Source organism: Mauremys reevesii, linkage group 23, assembly GCF_016161935.1.
Source record: "Mauremys reevesii isolate NIE-2019 linkage group 23, ASM1616193v1, whole genome shotgun sequence".
In the NCBI taxonomy this organism is placed as follows: Eukaryota; Metazoa; Chordata; order Testudines; family Geoemydidae; genus Mauremys; species Mauremys reevesii.
This window is the reverse complement of record NC_052645.1, coordinates 20,475,372-20,487,845: the sequence shown is the minus strand read 5'-3', so window position 1 is coordinate 20,487,845 and position 12,474 is coordinate 20,475,372. Positions and strand designations below refer to the sequence as shown.

At 52.8% G+C, this 12,474-nt stretch overlaps 1 protein-coding gene across 2 annotated transcripts in view; it reads right to left on the bottom strand.

Moving 5' to 3' along the window:
* LOC120389179 (protein argonaute-1) overlaps positions 1-12,474 on the bottom strand; it is a 43,675-nt gene that overhangs the window by 4,742 nt on the left and 26,459 nt on the right. For both annotated transcript variants that reach the window (XM_039511524.1, XM_039511525.1), the window contains 7 exons: positions 11,968-12,090; positions 10,831-10,964; positions 9,114-9,298; positions 8,005-8,164; positions 6,460-6,550; positions 2,119-2,313; positions 433-567 (listed from right to left, as the gene is read on the bottom strand). In XM_039511524.1, coding sequence (XP_039367458.1) covers positions 433-567; positions 2,119-2,313; positions 6,460-6,550; positions 8,005-8,164; positions 9,114-9,298; positions 10,831-10,964; positions 11,968-12,090 — 1,023 coding nt within the window. The remainder of the gene's footprint in view (positions 1-432; positions 568-2,118; positions 2,314-6,459; positions 6,551-8,004; positions 8,165-9,113; positions 9,299-10,830; positions 10,965-11,967; positions 12,091-12,474) is intronic.

The window sequence follows — 12,474 nt, the reverse complement described above, 5'->3', positions numbered from 1 at the left end:
CTGCAGCCAGCACCAGGGAGCGAGAGCCAGGAAGAGAAATGGAGAAGTCCAGCTTTTTGCATCTTGCTGCTTGCACACTGAGAACAGCAGAGATCAAACATGTTTTCACAGTCCCTCCCTTAACCCTCTGAGCGATTTTAACCCCTCAAGTGATGAAATGCTGAAAAATATTTTCAACCGGACACTTGCTCTTTAAATATCATCCCTAGAGACTCACCTCCTAGGAACATGGAATGCAAGTGAACTGTGCCCAGCCTCTCAAGCAGCACAAGAGGCTTTGCTACTGGAGCCAGTGTTAGGGTTGCAGGATCTCGCTGGTTAACGCTACACTTTCCACACAAGGTTAGGCCAGTTCTTTTCAACAGGGCTGGTGACTAATCAATCATCCCCATCCCCAAGACAACCTCCCACCTCCAGCCTCGACATCCTCACCCTTTCGTTCTTATCCGCACAGAAGAGGCGGGTGTGGTGCCGTTTCTGGACAACTATGTATGTGATGCCGGGCTGATAATCCTTCTCCAGTTTGATGCAGGCGTCTCGGATTGCCAGCAGCTCATAGTGAAGAATCTAGAATGAGTGAGAACACACAGTTCTTCCCCCTCCACTGTTTGGACAGAGCCCACACAGGGACCCCCACACCTTTACGTGGCAGTTTCGGCAAGACAGCAGCTAGTTTGCCACAGGGCAGCTCCTTTACTGTATATTATCAGCCCAGCTTCCCTGCCACTAGCCTTCTCCAACCCAAGCAGGGAGAGGGAGCTTGGCACCGTGCTGCCCTTACAGCCAACACCACTGAAACGAGTAAGGAGCTCAGTGCATATATCTCATGCACGGGGACAGATATTAAAAAGTCCCAGCTCATATGATGGGATCATTTCCCCTCCTCTTGTCACCAAACATGTAACTAGGACTGGTGGCAACTAGACAACTGCACGTCTCATTTTTTCAAACTACTTCTCTAGACCATAGCAGGGAAACCAGAGCTCCCTGGGTCCCCCTTCAGCAGATCTGCCCACAAACGCAGGAGGCTGCCTCAGATCCCCAGTGATAGTTGTTGCCTTTAGACCAGTGTTTCTCAATGGCTGGTCTTTGGGCCGGCACCAGTCCCTGAGCTCTTCCTGACACAAATTAGGGACGCAGCAAGCTGGACCGTGGTATCAAAAAGGGGGAGAAATGCTTTAGACAATAATTTGTGAGTGGGGAGAGGTGAGAGAGGCACTGATCCCTGCCCTTCTGGCAGCTGTGACTCCTCAAGGAGGAGTGTGCGCTGCGGACACTGAAAAACAAGGAGGCACCATCAGTCTCTGGGCACTTCTCTATGCAGAGTAGGTGACCAGCCACGCACTCCAGCTCTTCACTTCTAGAGACCCAAGTTCAAATCCAGCCTCGGGTGACAGGCCAAAGCCAATACAATGACTTCATCCCAGCCTGTCTGTTCTGCTCTGCAAATCTGAGCAGAGAGCGACAGATGTCCAGCATGCCAACATAAGAACAGCCGTACCAGGTCAGACCAAAGGTCCATCTAACCCAGTATCTGTCTACCGACAGTGGCCAATGCCAGGTGCCCCAGAGGGAGTGAACCTAACAGGCAACGATCAAGTGATCTCTCTCCTGCCATCCATCTCCACCCTCTGACAAACAGAGGCTAGAGACACCATTCTTACCCATCCTGGCTAATAGCCATTTATTGACTTCACCACCATGAATTTATCCAGTTCTCTTTTAAACACTGCCATGGTCCTAGCCTTCACAACCTCCTCCGGCAAGGAGTTCCACAAGTTGACTGTGCACTGCGTGAAGAAGAACTTCCTTTTATTTGTTTTAAACCTGCTGCCAAGCGTCAGAGGCTACTCCAGTTACGATTGCGGAGAGCTGGCAGAGGTGTCCATGCAGACCTTGCCCAGCTCTAGCCAGCGCGTTCGTTCTGCCCTTCCACACAGACAAAAAGAATGTTGCACACGTAACAAAAAACTAACCCTGGGCTGTGAAATCTGAATGAGGCACGTCTGGAGCTCCTCCTCTGGGTGAGCACCAGCAAATCCACAGGGGAGTGCGCGCAAGGCGCCCCCGCTTAACTGCAGCGCAAGCAGCAAGCAGCCCCGCCGACGGGTTCCTTACCTGCGGGAGCTGCCCCTCTGGAACCCCGTCCCGGTAGAAGATGATCCTGGTGGGTTTGAAGCGGGTGGACTTGTAGAACTGAATGAGCAGCTCCCTCACCATGTAGGACAGGTCCTCAATGATCTCCTGCCGAGGGCGCTGGACCCGTACCGTGGCACAGTAACGGCTCGGGTGGGCATCCATGCTGCCCACAACCTGCAGTGACAAAGCAGACAGGCCATGGCGAGCCATTACAATGAAAAGGGAGAGGGGGAAGGACATGCCTGGCTTGACATGCTGCCTTAATGGGAACGCCCATGACCAAGTCCCTTTGGTCAGAGCACCATCCCCCACTCCTGGAGCTCAGAGATAGAAGAAAGAGTGTACAGAGAACCTATATCCAAAAGGAACCACTTCCAACAACCAACAGCCATGGATCCACGATGCTGGTCCACATGTCAGTACTGGGATCTCAGATCACTGCTGCTTCCCTCCTTCCCACCATGGAGCCAAGGCTGCAAAGTGTTCTTCAGAGAGACATCAAGGCCGGCTGGACTGAACACGGGACTGGGAGACAAGATAGCAAGCCATATAGCAAGTAGAACATGCCACTCCCAGGAAAAGAAGTTCACAGATCCTTGCTAGGCACATGCACCTGACAGCTCTGTGGAGGGTTCGCTTGTTGCATTAATATAAATAAGGGAGAGACGCAGCATGGACTGTGTGTTCCACATTGCCCTCCACAAGTGAATTTACTGTATTCACCCTCTTATTCCTTGTTTAAATCAACGCAACAAAAAAAACCCTCTGCAGAACCATCAAGACCTGCAGATGCCTAGTCTGAGGAACTCAGGATCTTGCCGCAGTAACCATCATCTCTTCCCTGGGTAGCCTTCATCACCCTGCCTTACTGGGCCAAGCGTAAAGGGGACATGTGCTGAGTTGGGTAGAGTTGCCCATTTCCGTGCTGTAACAAAACTGCCCCCCTCTGAACGGAGGTAAGGACGTTTACCCACTTTTGTAAAGTGCTTTGAAACCCCCTGAGAGAAGAAGCTGCACAATGCTACATATCATATTGTTGGGCCAGGGGACAACTATTTCCAGAGAGACAGACCCAGGCGCTCTATTGAAATGCTGCTGCTGCAGCATCAGGCTACATTCAAATCCGTTTAATGACCATCTGAGAGCTAGGTTCTTATCCCGTGCCCATCACCATGGTATCTGAGCATCCTGGCAGCATTCTGAGCTGTCCAGGAATGATCAAAGGAAGCATTTCTGCCCAATAACCAACTCTTAGCTGGATAAACATTTTTAAAAGATATCTGCGGGCCCTTGGACTCTGCTAACCCTCGGTGAACGGTCCTTGAATGCACCCACTCAAGCTCGGAACTACAGAGCATCTCAGAGAGCCAGAAAAATCTGCCTCTGCTGCTTGCTGCTCTTCTGGTTCCTAAGGAAGTGACGTGGGTCTGAATCACCCGTCACTTCTCCCAGTTGCTAGGCAGCAGTCCTGGCCTGGGTTCCTGCGGGACTGGCAGGGGATTCAGCAAGAACATGCTCTGAAAAGGAGACCTTGAAAATGTCAGGGGCAGGAAGGCCAAGAGCAGCCGCACTCGACTGTGACGCAGCCCTGAGGACGGTGTGAGTCACTGAAGAGGAGTTTGTAACTAGAGAACAAAGCTGCCCTGGAGTCCAGGAAAGGGATGCGGGGGAGGCTGCCACGCCGCTGATGCTGGAACGATTCTCTCCCCCTACCATGAGGGAGCAACTTCCACGTCAAGACTTCTCACCCGAAGAGCGACTGACCCTCTTTCCAAAGGCTCTGAGGCTGCAGCACTTGGGCAGGGATCAGCAGCATCAATCAGCTGGAGCTGGAGGTGCAATGTCCAGCTGGAGAAGACGCACCCATGCTAGCTCTGATCAACCTAGTGGACTAAAAGATGTGCGGCCATGGAGGCACGGAGAACTGCCCGAGTACGTACCGATGCTTGCAGACAGGATCCTACTCAGGGTGACTAGCCCCCATCCTGGCACTTCCCCCTTCGTGGCTCTGCTGCTCTTTTTGGCACGTTAGCCCCATCAGAGCTAGCGTGGGTATGTCGACCTGACCTGGAAATTACACTTCCAGCCTCCGGCTCAGACAGACCCTAAGGTAGCCAGTGCCAAGAGGCCACTACTGGAGATAGATGTTCATTGCTATACTATAGCGTGTTTTGGGATTCACGCCCTCAACCCACCACATCCAGCTGAAACAGACTGAATCCAATTCAGGAGTCATATCCCATGCTGTCCCCCAGGCTGGGAGGGAATTGCAAGCGCCGGAGGAGGGAATTATTTGATGGGAAAGGAGCTTGTAGGCAGGATGTGTTTTTCAGTTAAGTCAAGGGTGTCTACACCATATGGATTGGCACCATTCTATACACTGAATATATCCAGTGCTGCGGCCAAGTGCCTCCTCTAGCAGTCAGGAGCAGGAGCCGAGAAGTGTCTGGACTTGGGGAATCTACACTCAGCTCTCCCACTATCTCTTCGGTGGCACTGGACAAATTTCAACCCCCCTGGACCACATGTACTTCCTCTGGAAACCAAGACACTCAGGTACCCTACACATGGAACATACCTGATTCTATCAGAGAGAAATCTTTAAAATGGGCATAATAATCTACCTTGCCAGGGTATCTGAAGCAAGGTGCTAGGGAGGCATAAACTACTATTACTATAAACCTAGCACAAGTGACTAGGTACCATGGGCTTGTAGGATAAGGTAAGACCATTAGAAACAACCGGACTGACTGCCATGCCCTACATCCAGAGTGATTTCTTATATTTCGTTTCTACTCTTCCAGGTCCTGCCTACAAGTGCACAAAAGCACTGGTTGCCCTGCCTCCTCCTAATTAAGGAAGGAAGGAAGGCTCCTCAAGATGATTTCACATGCCAAGGAAACCCTGAGCTCTGAATCCTGGAGAGCAAAGGGTTTATGAAGAACACCCAGACGTGCTCTGTTATAAAGAGCGCTGCGCGAACCCCACAGCTTCCGCGGCTGGAACAAACACTGGGTGGGCATCATGTTATAATCCTGAGAAAGGGACAAGCTGTTGCACGGTCAGATTGTTTCATTTTCCCTTCGTACCATGCCAGCCCTGGCTGCCTCGGCCTACCAGGGGTGACTAGTGTGGCAGGGAGGGTGCCCTTCATGGACAACTAAGTCAATGGGACAAGCTCCCCGCCCTGAAGAGCTGGTACACGGAGCTTCTCTGCCCCGCTGACATTCTGCACGGGAGAGTGGGATAGGGTGGCTGCTCTGAACACGGATGGACTCGTTACCCTGGACGAAAAGCCCCCTTTGGACACCCCCAGAGAGCTAGTGCAGCAAGCTAGCAGGTCTCGGGAAGATCGGCTCGATTCTTCCAGCCCAACTCTGGAGGGAACCGCAGAGACCAGACAGGATGCACGGACCTTTAGTTCACACTCGGCTCAGGGTGGTACCGAGCCCAAACTGGTAACCAGCTGGTTGCCTGTGAAATGACTGGGGAGGTCTGGGACCAGGGTCTGAGTCCCAAAACCACCCTGAGCAGCACTCGCCCACCCCCCCTCGTTGGCAGGAGGCCAAGCACTGGCCAGGGATGGTGGGACTGTGCTCCCCACTAGCACCTAGAAGCAGCCCTGCTCCATATCAGTATGCGGGTGAAGCGTCTTCTGTGGGGCTGTCGGTTCAGCACTGCTCACTCCAACAGCACTCGGCAGACAGGCCCCAGCTGCTGGTGGCCGTCAGAGCTCATTCGCCTCTCCCCCAGGCTGACGCCGAGCTGGCAGCTGGGATTCCCCTGGAGCTCAGGCAGCAAGAGCCAGAGGCCCGGGGGCGGGAATGCTAGAACAATGTTGACAGTGGCGGGGCAGGGAGAGGGCTGAAGCTCACTGAACTAAACTGTAATGCTTTTGGTTGCTATTGTCACTTCTACCCAGAGGTGCTGCCACACACCCAGCACCCCTAGTTCGAGCCCCCCGAGCAGCCCCACGTGCAGCATAGCAACAGCCTGGGGAGAATCCCACGGCCAGGTACCAAACCTTGGGTTCATCCCCATGGGGCCAGGCATGGCCAGTCTCTTGCTCAGGAATTCCACAGATTCCCCCCCCAGGACTCACATTTCAACACTGCCACCACTGCAGCTGTGACATTCACAGGGATCAGAGACAAGCCTGGCCTCTGCCTACATGCCTGAAGGATTCTAGGCAAGACTGCTCTGGCTGGACGGCCCGAAGGGTCCAGCCGAAGCGCACAGCCTCGGCTTCGTGCTGATGCCAACCCTCCCGCAAGGCCACCAGAGCGGCAGCCCCAGACGCAGCGCGACTTTGCAACTTACAGCCGTTATGGAAGGCTTCTTCCCATCCCCCGCTGGTGGGTGGGTGACATCGGCACCCAGGAAGATCACTGGCTGCTGAAAGACGGCCGAGCTGATTGGAGAGAAGAGACAGTGGAAACGTTTGCAGCTATTCCAGTCGGAGAGTCACAGACTGCGTGGGGTTAGTCACATTCGCAGCCACTGAGTTATAGGGAGAGGGCAGACTGCAGCGAGGAAACCCCTCTCTGGACTCCAGCCTAGGTAGGACGAACTAGTCTGAAAACGTCTCAGCCGCTGCCTTTTCCTGTGGTTTGCCCTGATCTTTGCTCATGGCATTGCAGGCTCGCTCTACCCTGGCTCGGTGCATCAGTGTCACAAATCAGCCACATCTCTAAGCTGTTTGGGTTTAGAGGCATCTTCCCACCAGACCTCAGTGGTGAGTGAGGGCAAACTAACAGGAAATACTGTGACATACCCAAACCAAACATTCAGGCCCCAATCCTGCAAGCACTTAGGCATGTGGTCGGCTTGACACACTGGGTAAAGTTAAGCATGTGTTTCACATGTACGAAGTGACATATCTGCTTATGTCTTGCATAACTGGGGCCTTAGTCTGAATCATTAATCTTCGTGATGAAGAGGAAAATACAGAGCCAGGATCTGCCGGGGGTAGGGATTCCTTTTCAGAACAGAGCCTGGACTAACTTTCTTCACCAGCTGCACAAGCTGCCTCTACTGCAGAGCGGGAACTCTTTATTCACATGGAACGTGGCTTCAAAGTTCTCTCCTTTTGACTCTTACGAGATTAGACTGGTGGCCACAGCCTAGCTAGTGGCATATGCAGCAGCACGGAGCTCAGGTGTCTCGCAGGGGAGGACTGGTGGCAGAGCATTCTCAGGGAGGGGCTTCCCGCTTTGCAATTCATTTCCTTGCCTTGATTTGGAGCCTAGATTCAGTGACCTTCAGGATACACTGCAAGACTTGTCTTTTCCCTCGGGGATAGGAAGGGAGGAGTTCGCTCTGGGGCGGGAAAGGTTTATTTTGAGGCCTGATCTGTTCCAGTGCCCTTTTGACATGGTTCGATCAGTGCTGGTAACTTGCTCAGTGACTCTAGTACTGGGGGAGGGGGAGTCTCCATGGCCATTTCTGCAGCTGACTCAGTTTCCAGGTTCATGTACAAGGCATCACCTGGGCTGTATTTCATCCCCCCCAAACCCAGAGTCAGGACAGGGGATTTTAACAGCCACTTGCCAAGCTCTCCTACTGGTAAGGCCAGACAGAGAGGCTGGTGCAGCAGGCTCTGCTGGGGACCCTGGTTTGGTCCCTTGATCCCATCCCCACAGCAGCAGAGCAGAAGCAGCGTGCTGGGAAACCGGAGGGAGGAAAGCCCTGCATTACTCTCCAGCAGCAGCTCCCCTCCTGGCCTCTTCACCAGGGCAGAGAGGCTGCGATAAGGTCCTCTAAGAGGGAAAGAGCCCACCTGGATAAAGGGGAAGGGAGAGGCATGGGGGGCAAGCCCACCCCACTGTGGCTGGGGCCCAAGGCGGGCAGGGGACTCATACGTACCGCTGGTGAGGCACGAGGATGTTGTTGATCCCGCCCAGTTTGACGTTGATTTTGAGGCAGAGGTTGGAGAGGGTTTGCGGGGAGGTTTTCACCACATTCTTGACCTGAACGCACTGCGTGGCCATCCCCAGGAGCGTGTCTCCAACACGCTTCACCTCCGCTGCCAGCAGAGAGGCAGAGTATTAATCCCACAGCTCAGAAAGAAGGCCCCAAAAGTACATGTGTTTACAGGGAGAGCAGGGGCCATGAGTCAGGGCTCCTGGGTTCTACTCCCAGCTCAAACAGAGACACCTCGGGCAAGTCACTTCACCACTGCGCCTCGGTGGGCCCATTTGCAGAGCAGGGATAACTCTGCCCTACCGCAGCGTTAAGCTGAGAGACTTAATGCCTGTACAGCACCGACACCCAGACCCTTTAAGCCTTACCGCCACATGCTCTATGCGGCAGGCTTTGCACGCGGAGGCAAATCACTGAGTGGGAAGACGAGACACAGATTCAAGGCTGTTCTAAGAACAGCTCTCTTTACCTGTGTTCCCAGGCGGCTCTTAACAATCCCAGATGCTTTGCACCATTTCATCTCTGCGTGCAGTTCAGCTGTTACAGCACTCCTGAATGCCATGCTTATTCACGGAGTCTAAGGCCAGAAGGGCCCATTATGAACCTCTGGTCTGACCTCCTGCATGGCACAGGCCAGAGATCCCCACCCAGTGATTTCTGCATTGAGCCCATAACTTCTGGTGGAGCTACTGCACCTTGTTTGGAAAGACATTAATTTGGGATGTAAAGACGTCAAATGAGGGAGAAGCCGCATGCTCCTAAGTCAGTCATCCCAATGGCTAACATGCAGACACAGCTGGGATACAAATGCTGCTGAGGGGATGTCCCAATCCCACAAGAAGCTGCTTTCATTGGAATCCTTCTCTTTTTAGCACGAAACATTTCTAACCAACACTGGCATGGATCTCCCCTCATCCTGGCTCCAGAGCACGAGATGGGAATCAGCAGCCTGCAAGATCAGTTCTCAAATCGGGAGCGGATGGTTTCTGGGCGGAGCAGCTGACACAAGAGACTAAAGAATTTCTAGGACAGCCCTCCCCACATGGATGTACCATACACAGGTGTTTTCCCTGGCAGGATGACGATGATGAGCTGGAGCCCAGAGTAGGTGTTTTTAAGGTGTCGGAACATCGGCTCCACGCTGTCCGCACCCTGTGCATATTTGCAGAAACATGGCTGGCCTTGGATGGGCATCCCTGCATCCTTCGAAATCTTGCGCAGCTGGTCTGTGAAGTTCCTGTGCCGGGAGGGAAAGGAGAAGTCAGTCCCTGTGCCCGTGTGGTTTCTCCTAAACGCGGAGTACTGAGCAGCCAGCAGCTGGCGTGTGCAACATGGAACAGGAAAGGCTCCATTCCATTCCCACCACTTAGCAGGATACTGTGACATGACAGCCTGACTGATCCCAAAAGGAACGGAAAAGGGGAGTCACCCCCAGCCCTAAATCAACATGCCTTTTGGCCAAGCACAGAACGACTGACATGTGTAACAGCTGAGCGGATCCAGCCTGGCAAAGATCTCCTTGCCCACGCTGCGAGGAATTTATTTTGACGGTGAACAAGTTACAAGCAGCTTTTATTCATATGACAGGAAAGTGGGGGCGAGCAGATTGGCCTTCCAGGCTGGTGGGTTTCCATAGTTCTGGGAGCGCTGATGTTACTCGTTCACGTGTTGCCAACCTCGGGAGAAGTTAGCGTTCTGCATGTGATCAGCTCATCCAGTGGCTTTAGACGTTTTCAGTTTGAAGCAGGCACACCCGAAAGCCTGGACTGCCCGCTCAGGATGGCTACTCTTCACCTGCTCTTTAGAAGGTCACAAAAGACAGAGCTTCCCTTCGACTAGCTGCAACTCAAGTAGCCAAGTGTCCCCATTAAACCTAATCAGAAATATCCCAGTTGTCCCACCCAGTAGCTGTCTCTCATCTATGGCTAAACAGTGCAAAGAGTTTAAGTGCAAGTGAGGCCAGAGGCAAATACTCAGGGGGAATGGGAGAACGCCACCCAGAAGCGGATGTGATTCACCTGTGGGTTTGCTGGGAGTTTAAGATCTGAAGTCAGACACCAAGCAGCCTCTCCCACACTTCAGCTCCTCTCCATTGTTTAACAGAGGACAGAACCCAGGTTCATGTTTAAAAGCCTTTCCCAAGGACAAGAGTTAATTGGCTGTCGGTCAATGGAGAGTCTGTTTGAGCCATCCGACTGCTCCGTAATACACCAGCGGTGCTGGGGGACAGCGCATTGCCAGAGACGCACACGTCCAAGAAGCACCACCAAAGGGTTAAACACCCTTCAGAGCAGTAGAGAATGTTCTCTGCCTTTTAAATTTAAGTTTGCTTCTCCCATTTGAAGAGAAAGCCAGAAGCAGCCGCCTTAGCCTCTTACTCTGCAGGGCACAGAGCAGACAAACCATGGTTAGTGTTATGCATGGGAGGAGACAGCAGAGGGAGCTCATGGGAACCAGAATCAGAGTCTGAGAAGTGGAGGGTGCAGATCTAATAAAGGAAACCAAGACTATATTAAATTCCAGCGTAAATCTGAAACGGGGGAAATAAACTCATGTTTGCCAGACAGAGGGTGACAAAAACGTAGAACATTTCCAGGCCTCTGAGGGGTGTCAGCGGAGAACATTACATTTAAAAGAGCTTCCAGCTCTTTAGACAAAGCTGCCGTTTAAAACAGCCAAGCAGCCGTTTCAGCAGGGGACACACACTCCGGACGCACCTCAGCCCCTGCTCTTCCCCCAGCCCCTACCACAGGCTGCCCAGCTCCTTACTTCAGCACCTCCTCTCGACACTGCTTCTGGGGGGCAAAGCAGGCGATAGCCCAGACTTTGATCTCGATCCCGTTGTAGAACTGTTTTCCCCGCATGTCCCACACACCCTGGTTGGGAGTGGCAATCGCCCGGTTCTGCAAGGCAAGCAACCGGACAGAGGTCACCCCGCAAAGTCCAACCTGCCCGGCAATTTCCTTGCTAAAAACCCCTTTGTACATGGGAGATCACACTGGGGAAGAGAGCGAGAGCAAGGTCATCTGGAGCGTAATGGAAGGGGCTCCCAGATACCCCAGCTGTGAGGGCCAGGAATGTACCTGGACAAAATGATCCATGCAATCATATTGCAAGGGTCGTTTTCTGCTTCCCCCCACCCCCAAACATTCCTTGGATGCAGGACAACAATCTAACTGCAGAAATCCCTCAGACCCTGACTTCTTCACAGGCTTTGGGGTTTAAATGTGCTGCTCAGGGGCTTGGTATCGAGATACAAAATCCTCACTCTTCAGATGACTGGTTCTCCGGTCTCACAACCTGGGCTGGTCGTGATCCAAAGCTGTTCCCTGATGAGTGGCCCCATGTGATACAGATTTGGTGGTCTCTGTACTGGTTCCAGTGGCCCACATGAAATGGGTTTGGGAGACCCACACGGCAAAAAATAAATGTCAGATTTGAACCAAGATCTGCAGAGGTGAAAGGCCACGGAATCCACCTGCTGGGCCACCCAGCCCCATGTGCCCCTCCACGCCAGTGGGCTCCACTCAGCCCTGATTAAAGCAGCATTAATGCCCAGTTAAGGAAACACTCTATTCCAAAGGAAGTTAATAGAAAAGAAAACTGCAGACCCAATCTGCACCTCTTAAATATCCCAGTTGCAAGAAATTCTCTGTCCCCCCCTTAAACAGAGGCCCTCTCTTTAGATGATGTAGGCTGGGACTATCAAGGGGATTTATTACTTAACCCTCCAAGCCTCCTGTGGAAATCCCGGCCTTCAGGCACAAACTGAACACTCGCTTCTGTTCTGTTCTGGGCAGAGAACCGCAGGCTGTTGACCTTCCCAAGCCCCAGATTGCAACATAACGACTTCCACTTTGGCATGAAAACAGACAGGTGTCCAGGCGATGACACACTCCGGCTTACCCGGCCTCCGTACTGTAAGATTGGTGCTGGAAGGACCCTCCCCGTCACTTCCGTCATGTCGTCCTTCACCTTTATCCCAAACTCCTGTATGTACGGATCCAGGTTGTAACTGGCATTCTTCATCTGGGGGAAAGATACCACTTCAGTTCCTTAAAGTGCTCCGTAAATGGTGCTGTCTCTTTGGCCAGCGTATGGGCAAAGCAGTGGTGGCATGAAACCTTTGAGCAGTAGCTCAGAGCTGGTTTGCAGCCCTGGGCAAAGACCAAACTGACCCATTAAGAGCAGAATGGGCAAAGCTGAGGCTGCTAGTCAGAGCAGTGTCAGATGCAGGAAGGTGACGACTGCCATCCGGATCTGGGACAGGCTGAAGGGAACAGGTGCCATACGAATTCTCTGTGGTCATCGACATGGCAGGGATTTTAAAACTAAGGGCCAAACTCTGCTCTCAAAGCTGCCCCTCAGTGGAGCTAACTCTGGGTTTATACCAGTGCAGCTGAGAGCAGAGTT